At 35.6% G+C, this 22,119-nt stretch overlaps 3 protein-coding genes across 5 annotated transcripts in view; 1 reads left to right on the plus strand and 2 right to left on the minus strand.

The window, feature by feature from the left end:
- Positions 1 to 288: 288 nt before the first annotated feature.
- Positions 289 to 22,119, minus strand: part of LOC143451484 (cubilin-like) — a 30,281-nt gene continuing 8,450 nt past the window's right edge. The window contains exons 1-3 of one of the 2 annotated variants that reach the window (XM_076952080.1): positions 4,331 to 4,496; positions 3,655 to 3,919; positions 289 to 3,353 (exon numbers count right to left, since the gene is read on the minus strand). In XM_076952080.1, the coding sequence (XP_076808195.1) occupies positions 892 to 3,353; positions 3,655 to 3,919; positions 4,331 to 4,441 (2,838 nt within the window). In that variant the 5' untranslated portion in view covers positions 4,442 to 4,496 and the 3' untranslated portion in view covers positions 289 to 891. Of the gene's footprint in view, positions 3,354 to 3,654; positions 3,920 to 4,330; positions 4,497 to 22,119 lie in introns of those variants that run through there. The other variant, XM_076952079.1, reaches the window with a different exon arrangement.
- Positions 7,243 to 13,213, minus strand: LOC143451485 (uncharacterized). Of its 2 annotated transcripts, none has more exons than XM_076952081.1 (3): positions 12,460 to 13,213; positions 9,014 to 9,278; positions 7,243 to 8,730 (listed from the first exon to the last, which is right to left on the minus strand). In XM_076952081.1, exons 1-3 carry the CDS (start codon positions 12,574 to 12,576, stop codon positions 7,682 to 7,684), a joined length of 1,431 nt encoding a protein of 476 aa, XP_076808196.1. In that variant the 5' UTR covers positions 12,577 to 13,213; the 3' UTR covers positions 7,243 to 7,681. The 2 variants fall into 2 exon arrangements, with proteins under 2 accessions (XP_076808196.1, XP_076808197.1); XM_076952082.1 differs by lacking the exon at positions 12,460 to 13,213 and adding an exon at positions 9,638 to 9,950.
- Positions 12,236 to 18,804, plus strand: LOC143451483 (tolloid-like protein 1). Its single transcript, XM_076952077.1, has 3 exons — positions 12,236 to 12,395; positions 14,244 to 14,511; positions 15,351 to 18,804. Exons 1-3 carry the CDS (start codon positions 12,285 to 12,287, stop codon positions 17,825 to 17,827), a joined length of 2,856 nt encoding a protein of 951 aa, XP_076808192.1. The 5' UTR covers positions 12,236 to 12,284; the 3' UTR covers positions 17,828 to 18,804.

A 22,119-nucleotide genomic window follows, 5' to 3' on the forward strand; every position in this document is an offset into this window, starting at 1 on the left:
TTCCATTCCAATTCCAAATAGGCGCCGGAAATGCGTGATCTTAGCTTGCTTTTCGTGAATTTCATTGTTGAAAATATTTGTTCACATGTGTACGTGCTACCAAGCATCGAAGCCATTTATTTTGCGCTGTCGGTCAAGCTGGGATAAAGACCACTTTCAAGAAGCTACTTTGTGTAAAAGTCAGACAGCGACATGCCCCTTGCTATTAAATTTTGCCTTCAATTCCTTACTCTTTGTATCTATAATGACTAGTCTAGTCTACTGTACAGACAATCTCGTACTTAGTAATTCTCGTGCGTATTCTTGTGATATCTTATTAATATGTGGGCGGGCCGGCCGCCATGCGAAATCGAACACTTTATGATACAAATATAAAATATAGATATAAAATATAAATCGTCAACTTTATGATATATACATCACAATTCATTAATGCACACCATTACAAAGACCGCACATCACAATGGCTCATTGTTCCAATGTTTGAGAAACACGCTAAAATCTTGCTTGAACTGTCGGTTCGATAAAGTGTCGTTCGATCAACTGTCGTTTTGATTAACTGTCGGTTCGATAAAATGTCGTTCGATCAGCTGTCGTTTCGATAAAGTGTCTTTCGATCAACTGTCGGCTCGATTAACTGTCGTTCGATAAAGTGTCTTTCGATCAGCTGTCGTTTCGATCAGGTGTCGTTCGATAAAGTGTCTTTCGATAAAGTGTCTTTCGATAAGGTGTCGTAGTACCGAACTAAATATTTATCATTATTATTAAATCATTGTAGAATATTTCCATAGAACAATAAAGTACGCTAACTAACTCAAACATATAGTTTCAAATGTCGTGCATTCATTAATCTAACTTTGTGTCTCCGATTATGAATTGATGGCACAGTTTTTAAACGATTTCGTATTTAATGGTTATGTAGCGGTTATGCCAGCCATACCAGTACCAGCCACCCCATACCTCAGAAGATTCATGCAAATGTGTCAGGTTGAAAAAGCTCTCGGCGCGAACAAACACATCCGAATACGGATAAATACCCAAGTCGAAATCTTTCTTATCTTGCACGTCCGTAAAATTTGCCAAAATTCCTTTGCTTCTGGAATAGATTGTCACGCTGGTGCTTTCGTTCAAGTGGTTGGAGTCGACGAAACGCAGACTGATAGCCGATGTCATACTGATCGACGGGAAATACAAACAGGCCGTGTACTCATGGGAAAGATGGAAATAGAGATACTGCACATAATTTGGCAAGTATGCCTGATAACTGTAAGGACATTGCTCACGGGTTTTAGGAACGGGAATCGATCTGTATTTTGCATAAAAACCTTTCGACGTTTGAAGAAAACCTGACGTATGAAAATTTATGCCTATAAATGAACCATTTATCATCCAAGAACAGTCAGATTTGGTTAACGACGAGATATGTGTGTCAGAATGTCCGTTGTATAAATAAAGGTACTGATGTCTGTCTCCCTCATAATTCAAAATAGTTATTTCAACTGCTTCATTGTAATAGCGAGGGAAAATATTCCAGCTGCAATACATGTTTAGATAAGAATTTGGATAGCCCGGTGAGGAAAAATACTGATCGTACGGTTCAGCGTAAAGTCGTGTGTGTCGACATTCAAAGCGTAAATTGGCTTGCAAAACAAATTCACTTTTGCTGATATTTCTGGATATAAACTCCACAAAAAGGTTATTTGTAGTAGAAGAAATGGTCGGAAAACTCTCACTATGCTTTACATGCGCCAACAGAGTAAATTCGCTTGAAGGACCATCGTAAATCAACAACTCGTCTCCGTAAGAAAGACTAAAGCGAGGATTATATATACCCCGCAATTGCAGGGTGTGGTTTGGCCAGTTGGTATAAATATGCCAGGAGTGATTCGAATAGCACCTTGGAACAGTTACAAAGCCGTAAGAAGTAGTAAGTTCTAAATAACTTATCGGATCAGTGCTGTTAGAACAGGTTTTCTGAGGCAAAAGTACTGAACTGTACTTAATCTCAAATCCTTGCAAAGCTACTGAGCCATCTGACACAAAGTTAACGTACAGGTAGTTTTGACTTGACTGAAATGTTTTGTTTGTGACGTTCCCAGTTAAAGCATCCAGTAGTGGATAGGATGGATTGGGTCCATCATAAACATAGAGCTTGTCACAGCAAGGCTCCAAGTTCAATTGTGTTACAGTCACCTTAACAGCATAAAGCCTATTGAAGGATCGAATTCTCCATGCGATGTTGATGTTATGTGGATACGAGCTTGGAAAATCAGGTGAATAGAGGAAGCTTTCCACTAGACCAGCAAAAAGACTGTGGCTTGGAGAAGACAAGTTTGTAGAAAAACCAGGGGTTATGTTTACGTCAGGTGACAAAGTCATGCTGTTACCCGATGAGTCATATGAATCCGTATAAGTCATATGTGTCGGAGTTGCAGGTGTCGAAAATGTTGTTGTCGGATAACTGCCTGCTGGGAGCACCATGGAATAAGCAATTTGAAAACCCATCTTTCGCACAGACTCGTCCGACATAAAAGTGACGTAAACGCTGTCATTGTTCGATAGTATTATGACATCAGTAACCTGACCTGATAAAGTGGCCAGCAAAGGAGATTTCTCCGTTGGACCGTCGTGTACAGAGAGATGGTCGCAGCAGGATTCCAGGTCCATGTTTATGACCCTTAACCTAATGACGTAACTGGAGTTAACGGCGTTGATTTTCCATGACGTGTCAACGTGATTTGGATGTTGATCAGGATAACCCGGTGACGTGAGAATTTTCTGCTTAAACGTAGCATTGACATTGTGACTTGTTAATGACGTCACGTTCGGAGTGACCGGTGGAGCAGTGCTGTTGGATGTGCTTGGGAGAAGAGCTCTGGTGATGGCAGAAAATCCACCGAGCGCCACGGAGCAATCGGACGTGAGACGTAAGAACATATTGTTTCCACTTGAGTGAAAGGGTTCGAGAGAAAACTGAGACAAGTTACCTGTGACGTCAGCGATGGTAACGTTATAAGGAGAAACACCGTCGAAAATTGTGAGCCGATCGCAGCATTCTTCAATAACAAGGTCAACAATTTCGAGTTGAACAATGAAACCATCCGGTACACGTACAAGCCAGGTGATATGGGCGTTATCTGGGTAGGCTATTGGGTAATTTGGTGAAGCGATTTCTCCAATTAAACTCACCGCGCTGGTAGCATAGAAATCCAATACAACATGAGCTTTGTTAGTAGCTTTACCATTTTCTACATCTATGAGACTGTCTTTGTACACTAAATGGAAGTCCAGCCTATGACCTGGTTTGATGTTGACGTTTTGTTCATTCGACTGCTCGTGTTTTCCCACTGTGTCTGTGAAATATTACTTTTTAACACTTAGACTGCTTTTGGCTACAAATTTTAATGTTGCGAACAAATGTTTTAGATTAAGTCCTAATAACCTTAACTTTAGAAACAACATCAGTTCTTATTCGGTAAATGCAGTATTTTTTATAAGTTCAACTGATAATTAAAACATTTACCTGTTCTAAAATACTACACAGTATGAGTCGATATTGCTTTTTGATAAACAAACTGATTCTATTATCAGATAAAAAGCCTTGTTGCCTTAAAATATCAATAAACAAAAACAACATAAAGTTTTCCAAATTACCTGGCAAAATTTGAGGAAAGAAAACAGCCGCGTTGTGGTTTTTGGATTGAGCTTCTTTGAGGCTCTCTTGCGCCACTTCCCGACTGCTTTTTTTAGCGTGGTAAGTGATACCACCGGAGCTCATGGAAAAAGACGTGATGTCTGCTTTGTCGGGAAGGTAACCATGGAAACCTATTCTTTCTGTTTCGTCAGCAAGGTTAACGATGGACGCTCGAAGTGATTGTTGTCCATCTTCGGTGGAATTGTTAGAGTGGACTTCAGTAGCCTGCAAACAAAAAGCATTGCTAAAATGAACTGTCTTCAAGCGTTATTCAAACTATGGCGCTATCGAGCTAAAAATGTATATAAATAGATTGAATTCAGTTTTGTTAGAAATATCAATGCGGTTGCTTGTTTAAAGTTTAATTTATATTGAATGAGTTGAAATTTCCTTTTTTTCCTTATTTATTATTACGACTGCATGTAGATCCAGGGTAATGCCTATGCTTGAAAATTAAGTAAATCTGATAATAACTTATGAACAAATTACTTACGTACTTACTTACTTAAAAGCGATATAAACTTACATATAACTTACTTTTTGGTGTTGATTAATCATAGTTATGATGTAAAAGTATAAAAATTATGAAAAAACTTAAGTCAGGTATATGTTTTATTAAAAGTAATTAAGCGTTACCTTTTCATAAAATGCATTCTCAAACAAACCAATCACAAAGACATCTTCATTTGCTGCAGATGTTTGCAACAAGCAAATTAAAATACTTATTGCAAACCAAATCCTAAACATTTTGCCCCAATAGTGAGTTTGCAAGGGTAAGCTATAACATTTGCTTATGCTTTCCACTTCTGCGTTTAAAAGTTAAAAAATTCCATTATAAAACTCAACAAAATGCGAAAGATTTGAACAAGGTTGTCGCTAAACACGTCATATTACATCGCTAAAAGTGGCCCTTTGTTATGGACATCTCAACATTATAACCTGAAAACGTTTAAAAAGTTTTGCAAGCTTTGTAAAACGTGTTCTCAACAGCATTCGTGAAGGATTGGTACAGATGATACTACAGCTCATTTACATTCATATTCATTCAAATGAACACTATAACTGGAGAACTGTCAGAACACTTTTCAGCTTATATAGCAATCTGCGTCCATCTTGTGCTTGTAAGCCGGTATCATGCAATTGTTTTAAATATTCCTGGTACAACAATCGAAACAAAAGCGGAGAAAATCACGAGAAAAAACAACAGAAACCTAAAAACAAAACAAAAGGTTAGTTTTAAGAATTTTATTTAGAAAAATAACAACGAAGATTGTTTTGGTTTGTCTGAGAAAAGAGTCACCATGGCAGAGTTTAACAAAGGGTAAATTGACTGTACTTTAGGTATTTAACCTTTTGTAACCGTTTAGATTTGTCCGTGAGAAAAGTTTCAGGTTTTGCTGAAACAGAAACAAAATCATAAACGGAGATTGGTAGAAAGCAATAAAAAACTGGAATTTTCCGCCACAACGATTCCTTTGTGCTTGAAATGTAAGTTAATCTCCTATTAAACTTACTCTTAGCATTTGTGGGTATTTGTAAATACTTTTGGGCATACATCAGTTTCTTCACACGCCACAATTGGACTTAGTTAGATATATGTCTGGGAAGTTCTGTTTAAAGTAACTATGGTAACGTATACATAACTTAACAAATTTGGCGTTGCAAATATTGTCAAAATGAGCAATCATTCACAACTGCTTGTAACACAATATCATGTAGTTTTTTTAACAAATCTGTCGCAACTATTATGATAGGATGATTTAAAATCGTGAGACCCAAATGGTCACAGAATCCCATGAACTACACCAATTTCCAAAATAATGATGAGAAGAATTCAAGTTTTGAAGCTTTTGTTTCACTCTTTTTAACAACCATAAAGCGTTTTCAGATGTTAAACAAAATCCACCGCTTCAAGGCTTAAAAGAGAGTGACTTTTTAAAGTGTATTTAGGTTACAACTAACTACCTTTTGTTAACGTTAGTCTTGTTTGTAGTAAATTATAATCATTGTGATGAAACAAAGCAAAGTTCGCAATCAAGTCGGAAAGAAAGGCTCGGAAAATTTGGAATTGTTCCACTTTTGATTTAAATGTTGCTACTCGAACTGTTTTTGCCATTTTTATGTTCCTCGAAGTTTAAATATGATGCGAAATTGAACAATATTTTTGATATTCTACCTATAATGCCGTAATGACGTCATAACGATCGTGTCAAACCGACAACGCGTGATGAAATACGACAAACGTTAGTCGAAAAAGACTCTAATTATAATTTATACTGAAGTAGATTTTCAAAGCTGACATATTGTAATGATATACGCGAGAGAATATAAAAAAAACATTTTAATAAATATACATATTCGACAACATGTTCCTACATAATATTTTGACGTTTTTGATTATACTAATCCTGTTGACACTATACACTCTGATTGGAATCTACCGGTAAATTCTCAGAGAAAGTTTTATACCCAGTAAATAACGTGTAACTTAACAACGGTAACCTTTCAAGTTTTGTCCAAAGTCTCGATTTTTTACAACCGCTTGTAACACAATATTATGCAATTGTTTAAACGTTTATGACAAAACATTATGTAAAGGGGAATAAGAATCGTGAGATCGAAATGAAGAAGAAATCTTACACTAACACCAAAATACAAAATAAATCAAAAGAATTGAAGTTTTAAGAATTCAATTTAAAAGTATTTAATAAAAACGATACTTTAATTATGAGATGTGAAACAAAAATCAGTATTTCAGAGCTTAACAAAATGAATCTTTTCAAACTGTATTTACAACTAACCACCTTTCTTGTGAAAGTTAGTGTTGTGTTTGTTAGAAAATACCGTAATTGTATTGAAACAAAAGACACATTTTTTAGGGAATCCTAAAAAAGACCCGAAAAGGTTGAATTGTAAGAGGTTACCCCACAATAAGCCTGACTGTGACCAAATAAATCGTTATTTTGTAGAATCAAGAAACGCTTTTTGTAAGTTAGTTGGGAAGCGTGTAACTAACACTGAGATAAATCATGAATATTACTTATTGAAATGACTTAGTAAATAAAATAATTATGCTCCCAGCGATTTTCGTTTTACTATTGATGGGATCATTTTCTACCGGTAAAGTCAGAGAAAACTTTCAATATGAAGCAACTAACTTATCATTTTCAATAATGCTGCTATCGCATCGATAATTGTCATAAGTAAGCTGTTTTTCCAACCGTTTATAGCAGAATACTATAAAATTATTTAAGCCATCCTGATGTCACAATCATCACAAAGACAAGAGGAATTTTGAGACCGAACGAGTCAAAATCCACAACATGTTACGGAAAATTATAAAAAAAACTGTAAGATTTCTATTTAGAAGATGATTGGGATGAGAAGAGTTTCGGAAAATTTTAGCATTACAGGTATAATTCGGTCAAGTTTTATTTTTAATCTTCTGTCTCAAAGTATAATGACAGCGACAACGACTGCGTAAAAGCTAGAACGCGAAATCAAATGCGAGAAAGTGCGATATAAAAAATGTCACAGTTTGGGGACGAGGAGTTTAATGCGTTTTGGTTTTTATGATTTTGTGACAATTGACCCATGCGCTTGTACTGACTTGTATTTACTTACGGTGAGGAAACATAAATATACTCTATACATAAAATATGCTGAAGCGGTAAATACTGAATGTATTACACTGAATACATATTCCACAAGAGAATGCTACATTGTTATTTACTGTATAAATCACAAGCCATTAGTCAGCACACAACAATTACAACCACACAGTCTGAATAATAAAGCACAATTTTATGAATTTGATAAAGTTCTTTCTTCGTTTTTAAAATAATCCCTAAAAGAGCTGATACAATTCTAACAACGGTTTTCGAAATTCTTTGTTGTCTTGAATGACCTTGACTTCTCCAAAGAAATGCTGATGTTGTCCGTATGTTACTTTGGAAACGAAGCGAAAAAAAACTTTTTTAGTCCAAACTACAGCAAAAATAAAATTGAAAGAAAAAGAGGAATCTTCCAGAAAACTATCGCTGATGACGAAGGAATCCTCAAATATTTTGTCCTGGCTGCCGATGACTCCGTATACGTCATTTTTGACGTAGTCGTTGTTGTCGAGTATAAAGTTGTTGTTGGATCACTACCAGCTGACAACATTGAGGAATAAGCAATTTGAAAACTTATATTTCGCGACGATTTTTCCGAAATAAAAGTGATGTAAACGCTATCGCTGTTTGATAGTATTGTGACGTCATTATCTTTTCCTGATAATGTAACCAACAGAGGGGAATCCCCAGTTGGACCGTCGTGTACAAAGATGCGGTCGCAGCAGGATTCCAGGTCCATGTCTATGACTCTTAACCTGATGACGTAACTGGCGTTAACGGCTTTTATCGTCCATGAATAATAATCAACGTTATTTGAGTGTTGGCCAGATGGTGAGGTCAGAAATTTCTCTTTAAACGTAGCATTGAGATTGTGACTGACTGATGACGTCACATTGACATTCGTTGATGCGGAAGTGTTGTTAAATGTGTTTTCAATTAGAGCTCTGGTAACGGCAGAAAATCCACCGATTACTTCCGAACAGTCGGACGTGAAGCGCAGAAGCATGTTGTTTCCGCTTGAATGAAAAGATTTAAGCGAAAGATTAAAAACGTTACTTGTGATGTCAACTATGGTGACGTTATAAGGGGAAATCCCGTCAAAAATTGTCAACTGGTTGCAGCATTCTTCGATAACAAGGTCAACAATTTCGAGTTGAACAATGAAACCATCCGGTACACGTACAAGCCAGGTGATATGGGCGTTATCTGGGTAGGCTATTGGGTAATTTGGTGAAGCGATTTCTCCAATTAAACTCACCGCTCTTGTAGCATAGAAATCCAGAACAACATGAGCTTTGTTAGTAGCTTTGCAACCGGTTGCATTCATGTGGTTATCGTTGTATACTAAGTGGAAGTCCAGTCTATGACCTGGTTTGATATTGACGTTTTTTTCGCTCGACTGCTGGAGTTTTCCGACTGCATCTATGACAGAATTTACCAATCAACAATCGAATGCTTTTGGTTTTATATTTGTGAAAGTCGTAGTGTTCATGGTGTTATAAGCAGACATGGCTCTTATTCATTAAAGGTAACATTGTTAACATCTCTAATACTGAGATTTTTTTCTTTTCTAATACCGAGGCGAAATTCCATTAATTATTTATCACTGATATTAACATTTTAATGACAAACTAAGTTGATAACGAAATTAGACTATAAGCAGGTTGACAAAATCGAAATATCAATTAAAAACAAATGTTCCAACCTGGCAAGCTTTGTCGATAGAACACAACAGCGTTGTGGTTTTTAAAGCGAGCTTCTTTTAAGGTCCTTTGCCCAACTTCCCAATTGCTTTTTTTCGCAGGATATGTGATACCGCCTGAACCTACGGAAAATGAGATCACATCTGCTTGGTCGGGAAGGTAACCATGGAAACCGATCATCTGTGTGACGTCAGCAAGGTTAACAATCGACGCTCTCAGTGATCGTTTTTCGTTTTCAACAGAGTTGCTCAAACTGATATCTGTGGCCTTCAAACAAAAGGCACATTCCTAATAAAAGCTTTTGAAATATCGTTGTTATTCTTGTAAGGAAAATCAGCTCCGCCACATACGTAGGAGCTTTTATTATGGCTGTCTTATAAATATTATTACAGCATTATCAATTTTATTATGACCTAATATGGTTAGACTAAGATAAATAGTTTCGTAGACCACTGAGTCATGGTGTTCAAATATCTATAGAACTAACTTTACTGTGGCTGATGATATGTATTACTTAATCTATATGGAAATGATAAAATGAAACTAAAAATACACAATTATATGAATGATGAACCGGTAACGAGTCTTTTATGTTTAAAACTGATTTAAAGTTATTTAACTCTCACTTTTTCATAAACTGCATTCTCAAACAATCCAACCACAAAGACATCTTCATTTGTAGCGGATGTTTGCAATAAGCAAATATAGACAACGATTGTAAACAAAAACTTAAGCATTTCGCCATATCATCTGTAGTTTGCTAAGGTAAATAAAAATAATAAAATTTGCGAAATTGCACGTCTGTTACGAAATATAATTTAATATACTTTTATGAATGTTAAAAAAGATAAATTAATATTAAAATGAGCGCGAGTTAAATTGTTAATACGCTAACTAACTTTTCTTTTTCGCTTATTTATTTATAAACTTATTTGTTTATTTTCATTCAATCTTGAGTGGTGCCTGTATAATGAAAGTTTAATAATTGTCTAAATCGCAAATTGAAGATTGTTTTATCACGAACCGATAAACCGAGCTAACTTTTTAAAACTTTGCTCACAGAGGTATCATTAATAGACGAATATAAAAGATACCTGTTATGCTATATTACTGAGCATTAATACTAAACCGTAACAAATATTTAATATAGTCTACAGCTAAAAGGGCATATCCTTTAAACTTATAACTCATTATCATGAAATTGTTGAAACGCATCTGATGCGCCAATTTAAAACATAAACTCTGAGGATAACGTAAGACTAAAATGATCCGGTACAACCGCTGACTAAAACAAAAGATAACCGCAAACTAACTCAGAAAAACTAGCTCTGGGACTCACATTGGAACGAGTTATATTGCAACAAAGACCGTTGTCGGGCCGAAGTTTTTCATTGGAAATGGTGACAAAGGAAAATCTTTTAAGCTGTGTTTATAGGAAACGAACTTTGTTGAACTGTAACTTTGTTTATGGAAAAATATCTTCATTGTGTTAGGACAAAAACAAACAAAGACATTGCGACGAATGCGACAAATGCTAGAAAAGAATGTTACAGTCACAATTGCGCAATTGAAAATCATACATCATACCTTCTAATATTACGTCATAATTGTCATTTTGTATTGTTTATGTTAGCGTCCATGAATAAAGAACATTTTACGCAAAAACAAGAAATCGCTCAAAAATTTAAACAAAACAATAAAATTAAAGTAATTTTAATTGAATGTTTGGTTACCAGTTAAATGTTAAATATACTGCATAATATCAGCAAATTCATATCATCATTATGTTCATGCACATATTTTAAGCTTGTTCGACTTCATTACTTTCCCCCGAATAAATGACAACAAGTATATACACAACTTGGTTTAGTAACAATAAAAGTGAAGTTAACTAAACATTAAGTTTGTGAAAACCAACTTCCATCAAAACTTTGCTTCGTGGCACGTTTTCAATTTCAACAAAACCTTCTTTATCGGCATCAGATTGAAACATAACACTAAAATTTACGCAAAATTAAAGCTAAATTGTTGTTTTTGCTTTGGTGCGAAACATCGCAAGTCCAGCAATTGCACGAGCCTCGCGTTGACGACTGCCGAAGTCTGTCCCTTACCGGCAAAGCGGCAATAATGGCCATTGAAATGGAGAGGCTTCATTTAGCTGGGCAAAATTGTTATTTCGTAAAATATTTGCTTTTGAAAAGGGATTTCAAAAAATAAAGTCACAAACGTTTTGGTTCAAAAAATAAGGCATAGATTTCCTTTAGAAATAAATGAGAAACCTGTTGCAAATTTTCTTTTAATTATAGTAAGGGACTCGCTCTGTTTGTTATTGAATAAAAAATGTATTCAGGGAAATCCTCTGTCGGACCGTCGAATATAGAGAAGCGGTCGGCTTTCACCTAATTGAGGTATTTCGATTAATCGATTGTGCTGCTCGCCAGCATATAATCGATAAAATTTACAACTGCTTTTGTGACGCTTATTGGAACCACTTGGTATGCAAAATGTAGCACGTCTCTACAAAAGTTAAATTTAACATAATTACAATGACGTTTAACTTTAAATGGTTGGCCCGATACATTGGCAATCACCTAAGCACGTGACTTCATAGAAGTTTTAGTCTGCTACAAAAACAGTCACAAATAACGTGGGTTGTGATTCAAAGTGGAATAGAAGAACGGTGTGTTTTCATTACACCCGGAGAATGATAATTCTGCAACAGAGACATTTACTTTATTTGGTTGTTGTTTCAAAGCTTTGTAAAGGGTTTGTTTTAGCCACGAACGATAAAACCTGTCATTGCGTGCTGTCCAAAGAAAAATAATTTTTAAGTTAGCAACTATAAAAATATCGTGCAAAGCGTGCGGCGCTTGACATAACAACTTAGCTTTTAAATCAACAGATTTAATCAAGTCATAGAAACTGATAGATTATTCTGAACATGTTTTAAAGTTCATTCGATATTTCTCACGACACACAAATGAAAATTATTGACATTAAAAGCTATTAATACATTATACAAATATTTATCAAGGTCAAAAAGATTAAAAAAATATCAATGAATAATAATTTTTAACAAATAAATTTAAATGATAATAATCGCCGTGATAATATTTTGAAAAGAAGACAAAAGTTCAAATTAATTAAATCAACATTAAAACCTGATAAAAGCAAATGGTGGAAAATAGTTATTTAACTTTTTATAATAGTTCACAAGGAAGCATCAGGATTTGCTAAACTTATTACCTTTTAAAGCTTTTCAGGTGTAGCAAAATGCTTAGGTTTTTGCTTATAATCGTTGTCTTTATTTGCTTATGGCAAACATCTGCAGCTAATGAAGATGTCTTTGTGGTTGGTCTGTTTGAGAATGCAGTTTATGAAAAGGTGAGAATTGATTAATCTTCGGTATAGGTTGAAAATTTAATCAACCAAATAAATTTGAACTTACCATGATTTTAACTTGAATACTTATCCAGGAATCTTTTAAAGCCTTTTGATTATGAAAGTTTTCAAGTTCAAGACGTAGTGAAAGCATATAAATGACAAACGAGAGACCGAAAGACATATAAATTCTGTTTATGTCACAGTATCCGTCATAGGCCAAGATTTCAACCAATAGTGTGTAAACGAAAATTCTTGCTTTGTAATGCCAGGCTGCCTTCCCACATTCACGGTGAACCGCGACACCATCAGTAAAACCCAAGAAATGAACTTATTTTATTAAACAGCCTCCACGACCCAAAACCAAAACCGACTCCTTGAATCACTTAACAGACGGATTTTACAGAATGCAAAAGGCGAGGTGCCAAACTATTGATAAGATAAGAGTGCACAAACGTGAGGTAAACAACGATATAATTAATCAACTAAAACCAAAACACCGTGAAGTAATCATCGCACATCAAGTAGAGAATTAACTCATCATAAAAACGGTAAAATACAAGATGCTATAAATAACAAGTGATTGAAGCGACATAATTTCGTTAGAAATGTACCTTATTTTATACTAAAAAGACGTAATGTGAATACAATAGATTTACCTAAAACAAAATCATCATGTAGTTAGCATAAAACATGACATATAGCATGCTATATGTCTTACGAACTCACGTACTTTCTCACGTACTGTGTGGTCGCTCATGATCGTGTTTTTGTCAATTAGCACCTTTTGCGTTTTTGTTTTTATTTATTTTGATCTCATGGTTTGGAAGCATCGGTAAATATAAAGCGTGCGCGTTCTGAAAAAGCCTGGCTGTGACGAATTAAAGATGTCTTTATAAAAGATGATTGGTTTCTTTTAATAACGTGACCACACTACGCAGTATGTAGTTACTCACAGTTAAGAGTGCGATTGGCCGTAAACATATAAATTTAGCCAGGCTTCATGACCAAGAGATGTCTCGTTACATATGTACAGTAAGTGCATTTTAAATTATTCTTTTAAATTTTGGTTGAATACAAATATGTCATTATAAAATGTGAGAAATAAGTTTGTCAGATATTGCCAGGTCCTATAAAGATAACGGTTCTTACGCCAACCAAGCTGACGAAACTATGGCTACAATTCAGGAACTCACATAAACTGTCCGGTCGTTATATAAACCAAATAAAAACTTTCACTACTTCACTAAAAGTACTTATTTCTGAATCAAAAGATAAAAAAGTTTACATAACTCAGCCGACCAATAGAACGTTCTGTAGCTCAAACACAAACTCAACATACGCTCGACAATTTTCCCGCCACTCTGCGCAACACGAAATCGCTATGGACCAGCAGGGAAATAACAAATGGAACAAAGGGAAGCCTTAGGCTCAAACAGATGGAAAGAGTGGAGGCAAAATAACACAACATAAATAAAACTTCAAATGATAAAAAATTTACATCGATAAAACACTATGTAAACAATAGAAAACAATACGATACAAATATAGTGATGCCAAATGAAAATACCTATTTAAGTGCAGATAAAACGTTCTTTAAGAAATTAAAGGTGAAAAATCACCATAAACCAAGGCAATAAACGCAACACAAAAAATGTTCTACTGTAAGTAACGTAAACACGTAAGGTAAAATAATTTACGTGAACATTATATAACAATAAAATGTTACATGACTTTATCAACTGGACAAAGCAAGTCGCACATGGCTGCGTCAAAAACGTCAAAGAGACGTAACAAACGTAATAATTACGATTTTTTTTGAATTATTATAAATATTGCTTTTATTTGCAGGTTACCGACGGTAGTTCTTTAAACAGCTCTATCGAAAGCGGACAGCAATCGCTTCGAGCGTCAATTATAAATCTTGCTGATGTCACAGAGAGAATCGGTTTCCATGGTTACCTTCCACAGAAGGCAGACATAATAACGTTTTCCATGACCTCTGGTGGTGACACCTACCATGCTAAAAAGAGCAGTCAAGAGGGGGCGCAAGAGATCCTTAACCAAGCTCGCTCCAAAAATCACAACGCAGCTGTTTTCTGTCCACAAGTTTTGCCAGGTTAGTTAAGAAATGACTGTTTTGACATTTTGAGGTTGAAATCAAGCCTTTACTCCGATTTTTAAATAACTTGGTGTTTTAAAAACTCAAAACTTAAGTATAAGTCATATGGACAAAATACATTGGTTTCTTGTTTCGCCATATCGCAATTAGCTCTATTTTTCCAAAGTTGTGAACAATATGGCTTCCTAAGACAGTGGTTGGCGACTGAGATCAAACAAATTGCGAAATATTTGTAAGTTTCCTAAAAATGTCAAAAACTGAAAATACTTGTGTCATGTTAAATTGTGAAGTTCAGGAAACTTCCTGCTCTTACGGCAAGTAACAGTGACATAGCTAATCTCTGCTCTTCCAACTTTTAATAACATTCATGCGAGTGTGTGTAGAATAAAATTAACGTTCTTCATCATCTGCCAAATAAAGCACCAGTCCTTCTTACCCAGAACAAAACGTACAAGAAATCCAAGTTCCCATCACCACAGCGAAGTTAAGAATAATTAGGAGCGAGATAAGGAATCGCGGGCAGCGTAATCTTCTTTGGGCAGTAGTTATACAGGGGGTGACGTAAAAGGTGTAAACTACTTGTACATAAAACTTACTAAGAAAACAATAAAAAGAATCACAAGTGGCACAAATCATTCGTACTAAGCAGTACAAAGTCACGCATGGTGGGTGAAATACCTCTGAATATATATCTAAAAACACATCTAAAACAAACCAATGGTGATATAAAATAATAGTGCGGTGCTAAACTATAACGCGCCTGTCGGCATAGTTATTGTACAACAATTTAGTGCGTGAAATTTTGTGACACTCCGCCCCTTTGTTTTTTTTTCCAGACGGGTACGGACGTGATCAGCAATCGAGCGATCTAAACGTCAACATCAAACCAGGTCATAGGCTGGACTTTCATTTAGTTTACCAGGAAAACCCGTTGATCACAACAAGTAGTAACAAAGCTAACAAAGCTACTAACAAAGCTCATGTTGTATTGGATTTCTATGCTACCAGCGCGGTGAGTTTAATTGGAGAAATCGCTTCACCAAATTACCCAACAGCCTACCCAGATAACGCCCATATCACCTGGCTTGTACGTGTACCGGATGGTTTCATTGTTCAACTCGAAATTGTTGACCTTGTTATTGAAGAATGCTGCGATCGGCTCACAATTTTCGACGGTGTTTCCCCTTATAACGTCACCATCGCTGACGTCACAGGTAACTTGTCTCAGTTTTCTCTCGAACCATTTCACTCAAGTGGAAACAACATGTTCTTACGTCTCACGTCCGATTGCTCCGTGGCGCTCGGTGGATTTTCTGCCATCACCAGAGCTCTTCTTCCAAGCACATCCAACAGCACTGCTCCACCGGTCACTCCGAACGTGACGTCATTAACAAGTCACAATGTCAATGCTACGTTTAAAGAGAAAATTCTCACGTCACCGGGTTATCCTGACCAACATCCAAATCACGTTGACACGTCATGGAAAATCAACGCCGTTAACTCCAGTTACGTCATCAGGTTAAGGGTCATAGACATGGACCTGGAATCCTGCTGCGACCATCTCTTTGTACACGATGGTCCAAATGAGAAATCTCCTTTGCTGGCCACTTTATCGGGTCAGGTTACTGACGTCATAATACTATCGAACAATGACAGCGTTTACGTCACTTTTATGTCGGACGAGTCTGTGCGAAAGATGGGTTTTCAAATTGCTTATTCCATGGTGCTCCCAGCAGGCAGTTATCCGACAACAACATTTTCAACACCTGCAACTCCGACGCACATGACTTATCCGGATTCATATGGCTCATCGGGTAACAGCATGACTTTGTCACCTGAAGTAAACACAACGCCAGGTTTTTCTACAAACTCGTCTTCACCAAGCCACAGTCTTTTCGCTGGTCTAGTGGAAAGCTTCCTCTATTCACCTGATTTTCCAAACTCGTATCCACATAACATCAACATCACATGGAGCATTCGATCCTTCAATAGGCTTTATGCTGTTAAGGTAACTGTAACACAATTGAACTTGGAACTTTGTTGTGACAAGCTCTATGTTTATGATGGACCCGATCCATCCTATCCACTACTGGATGCTTTAACTGGGAACGTCACAAACAAAACATTTCAGTCAAGTCAAAACTACCTGTACGTTAACTTTGTGTCAGACAACTCGACAGCTTTGCAAGGATTTGAGATTAAGTACAGTTCAGCACTTTTGCCTCAGAAAACCTGTTCTAACAGCACTGATCCGATAACTTATTTAGAACTTACTAGTCCTTACGGCTTTGTAACTGTTCCAGAATGCTATTCGAATCACTCGTGGCATATTTATACCAACTGGCCAAACCAAACACTGCAATTGTGGGATATATATAATCCTCGCTTTAGTCTTTCTTACGGAGACGAGTTGTTGATTTACGATGGTCCTTCAAGCGAATTTACTCTGTTGGGGCATATAAAGCATAGTGAGAGTTTCCCGTTCATTTCTTCTACTACAAATAATCTTTATGTTGAGTTTATATCCAGAAATATCAGCAAAAGTGAATTTGTTTTGCAAGCCAATTTACGCTTTGAATGTCGACACACACGACTTTACGCTGAACCGTACGATCAGTATTTTTCCTCACCGGGCTATCCAAATTCTTATCTAAACATGCATTGCAGCTGGAATATTTTCCCTCGCTATTACAATGAAGCAGTTGAAATAACTATTTTGAATTATGAGGGAGACAGGTATGAGTACCTTTATTTATACAACGGACATTCTGACACACATATTTCGTCGTTAACCAAATCTGACTGTACTTGGAACATAAATGGCTCATTCATAGGCATAAATTTTCATACATCAAGTTTTCTTCAAACGTCAAAAGGTTTTTATGCGAAATACAGATCGATTCCCGCTCCTAAAATCCGTGAGCAATGTGCTTACAATTATCAGGCATACTTGCCAAATTATGTGCAGCATCTCTACTTCCATCTTTCCCATGATTACACTGCCTGTTTGTATTTCCCGTCGATCAGTATGACATCGGCTATTAGTCTGCGTTTCGTCGACTCCAATCACTTGAACGAAAGCACCAGCGTGGCAATCTATTCCAGAAGCAAGGGATTTTTGGCAAATTTTACGGACGTGCAAGATAAGAAAGATTTCGACTTGGGTATTTACCCGTATTCAGATGTGTTTGTTCGCGCCGAGAGCTTTTTCAACCTGACACATTTTGATGAATCTTCTGATGTATGGGGTGGCTGGTATGGCTGGTATGGCTGGCATAACCGCTACATAACCATTGAATACAAAATCGTTTAAAAACTGTGCCATCAATTTATATTCGGAGACACAAAGTTAGATTAATGAATGCACGACATTTGAAACTACATGTTTGAGTTAGTTTGCGCACTTTATTGTTCTATGGAAATATTCTACAATGATTTAATAATAATGATATTTTAGTTTAGATATTTCATAGCACACAATTTTTACCAAGTGTTTAGTCAAAGATTTAGTTCACCTACAACGCTAAAATGCTCTTGAGTCGTTTATTTTGTGAACGGTTGTGATTCACATATTCATCGTATATTCTGTAGTTTAATATTGACAATTAACAATTTTTTCCGTTTTGTTTTTGCTTAATTTGGAACCTGCTTAATAAAATGTTGCAAATTTTATTTCCAACTTAAATTAGGGCAATGATGTTATCATAGAAAAACTACCGTGCACTCGTCGACTGATAAAAAAGACCTAGAAACCGTCGAACGTTTGGTAGCCCAGTGTCCTTGTTGCGTATGTTCATGTGTAGTTTTCTTATACGTAGCTGGATTCCTCGACTTCAAATTATTCTTCCCCTGGTAGTTGTTACATAAAGGTTACTGGGTAGCAATCTGCAATGTTTGCTTTTATCAGTCAACAAGGAACCGGTAGAATTTACACTCTAATATATTTAATGTTTTCAGCGGAGCATTTTTACAAGGAAAGTTCTGTAACTTTTCCTGATCGTTTTGTGAATCATCGAATTTTACAAGATCACAAATGCTTGGACAAATATTTCAGCTTTAAAACATTACATAGCCTACTTGTTGATATTTTTGTACGATGCACTTGTATTCACTAGTGTGAAATATACTTGATTAATATTGTTGCAAATTGACAAGTTCATTTAAATAGCAAGAATTATACAGTTGCCTACACAGTACTTTAATTAGTGTCGTACTTATATAAAAACGTACTTCTGTAATTTTTTGTTTGTTGTGCATTCTTATATTAGAGGTTTGTTTATTAAACGGTTTTCACTAAAATGCTTGTTATGGTCGCGGACGATGACGTGGAGGATCGCTGTTTACACACGTTTGTTCTGACAGAACAGTGGTTTTCAACCTGGGGGTCATTAGTCTTTTTAGGGGTCGCGAGAGCTTTCAATGAGTATACAGATATTATTAGTTATTACATGAGTCTTTGTTTAACAGCAATATCATTTACTCGTTTTTATTTTGCAATTGTGAATGCACAACAACATTACATATATTTAGCTGGAAATTTTTTGAAGGGGGTCGTCCGATTCTATTTGGTTGAAAAATGGGTCGCTGAATGAAAAAAGGTTGAAAACCAATGTGATAGAAGAACTTTGACCTAAAACCACAAGAAATAGTCACTTTGAGTTAATGCTAAATGCTAATCTTATTCATTGCGCAAAAACACGTTAATCAAGTTAATTAATTATAAAAACAATAGCAAGAATGTTTTCAAGTCGCAACAAATTGCACAAAAATAACGTAGTGAGAATTTATAAACATTAAACCAGGGTTTCTCAAGCGGAGGGCCATGCCTCCCTGGAGGGCCGAGGTGGCGTTCTCCAGGTCCATGAGCGGATGCCTCACCAGGGAGCTATAGAGTAGTAGTAGGGGAAGACGAAGCAACGCGGGACAGAAATTTCTCAAGGTTTTGTGTTTTGGTGCAAAATTAACAACGCGAAGGCTACTGCACGCGTAGTAGTGAAGTCAAAAGTGTTCCGCAATCAATATAATCGTTGATGGTCTGGAGCCAAACGGATTTTGAGGGTCTCTGCAGAGGGACCAAGATCCATGAAAGGTTGAGAATAATTGCATTAAACATTTACTTTGAGTCTCCTATCAACTTGTTCTTCCAGTGTTTTGTTCTTGTTGTCATGTTATTTTTCCTGTCGATATAAACCTTACCATAGAGTTATGCAATGGTTTTAAAATTGACCAAAAATGACAAATTTTAAGTCATGTTACTTGGAGGTAATTAATTGAACACTTCGAATAGATTTTACAAAATTTATCTATATAACTCAATTACCTGACTTAAAAGTATTGTAAAAATTACTGCTTACTTAAACCAAGTGGTAAAGTTTAACACGAAAAAAGTTCTATTTTTATTGCCAAAGTTACGAGCAATGCTTCTTTGATGTAGTTCAGCTGTTGCGGATGCTGACTATATAATCTTTGTGAGTTTATTGTCTAACTCCAAACATTAACATCCTGAGCATGCAGAAAGTGAGGGTTGATTGCCAATTGTATTGATTCAAAGCCAGAACGAAGACATATGTTATACCAACAGGCTACATTAGAGTAGGATTACTGACGTTGAATGAAACCAACGGCATAGTTAAACACACATACCATCAAAATTTGACCTGCACAATTACCAAATTGCGACGTAAGAAACATTTAGTTTTTGAAACTAATGCAGAAACTTATACACTGACAGCGCAAAAACCAACAAAGCGTTTACAAAAAACTCAAACACACACAGTATGTCCCTTATTGCAATATAATGATCACATGTTTACAGAAAAAACATCTTTAGGAATTAGAAAGCTGATTGGAACCAATAAGCGCATTATTATTTGATTTTTGTCGGTTGTTTCAAAACAATAAATGTTCATGTGACGTATGTGGGTTGTGAGTGAGCGTGAGGTGACGTCTGTGAGTCCCAAATTTAAATTTTCGTGATCGGTGTTATTGTAAGAATTGATGATATTGCAACTTTAGTTTTTGTATAATTGTAAAAATGGGAATGAGTTAATATAAATGTGTTAGTATTGCTTGTAGTTTTCACTTTAGCTCTCCCATGTGCCCTAAAACAACTCGTGCAGAACGTAAAACATTACCCAGGGCGCAACCATTGTTTTCGAATTTGGGTGATTTATGAAAAATATAACGGTTGCGGCACACAAGGAAAGGTTATTTTAATCCGCAACAACTCGTTGTGTTATGGCGTTTTCTCTGAATAAATAACTGTGTAAATTAATAAATCTAACAATTGAAATAATTTCAGTTCCACGGAAAACCTTCTTTCTCTGGCGAATAAAACAAAGAAACATAAAATTCCCGCACAACACAACTGCACAGATCCGATTACATTAAAAAACAAAAATAATATTTTTTGATTCTTTTGATTTTAAATTTTTTTTTGGGCATTTATAGCAATTCAAATATAATAAAATACATAAAGATACAGACAAAGGAAAAATGATTTTAAGTAAAAAAGCAATAAATCTTACATCTTACTTTTCTTACATAGAAAAGAAAAATATTTTTTTTAAATTTAGGATTTTGAATCTTTTTTTGTTATTTTTAAGAAGTTAAGCATGGTTAAGTACATACACACACCGCGCAGAAAACAAATTCGTAAAAAATGTAAAATTTGCTACTAAACTTCTGTTGCATCTAAATAAATTGTTTTTATTATTTTATTATTTTTAAACTTTTTTTTCTTAATTTTTTGACAATTTTAGCTCATTACAATATATACACATACACGCAAAAGGAAAATACGTAAAAGAAAAACGTTAAACACGCTAAAACTAATAAAAACACTGCCCCATGTTTGGCTGCACCTGTTGTGACAGGCGTCTTCGCAATTTCTGGAAAATTTGACTTTATGTAACCGCCGGATTTTTCCTAAAGAAAGCGCTTCTCAGTGCGGTTTGTTAATTGTTGTAAATCATTTGTGCATTGGGCTTATTTTAGTATTAGGCGTGAACAATGATAAAATACTACACACAGGTCACAAAATAAATATTTACTTATTTAGCATGTACAATAGCATCAACAAACATGTAGTTTATGAACGTGTAGATTTTTACATAACTTTATCTTGTGCAAATGATAATTTAACCATCATCGAAACCGGTTTGAACTATTAAGAGAGACATGTAGGCAACCAATGTGTGAAAGTTTTTGAAAAATTACTAAATTTTGCGTTTTCACATTAAAAAATCCTAAAACCGGCGTTTTGAAAACAAACCGTGTCAACGTGACACAAAAATCAAAGTGGTAAATTGTAAAATCTTTCTATTAACATCTTTTTGCTATAAAGTATAGGTTTTTATTTGTCTATCTCAAACACATCCATACGAAGTAAATGAGAACATTTACTAACTAAACGATTTTGTATTCTATAACTATGTATCGATGATATGCGTAATGCACGTAACTATAATTATTTCTATATTTAATAATTAAACCAACATCAACTTCGGCACGGAGAATTAGATCCGGATAGGGATATACGCCCAAATCGTAATCTTCCTTATCTTGCACGTCTGTAAAACTCGCCAAAACCCCTCTGCTCCTGGA

The sequence above is a fragment of the Clavelina lepadiformis genome, chromosome 4 (assembly GCF_947623445.1).
Source record: "Clavelina lepadiformis chromosome 4, kaClaLepa1.1, whole genome shotgun sequence".
In the NCBI taxonomy this organism is placed as follows: domain Eukaryota; kingdom Metazoa; phylum Chordata; class Ascidiacea; order Aplousobranchia; family Clavelinidae; genus Clavelina; species Clavelina lepadiformis.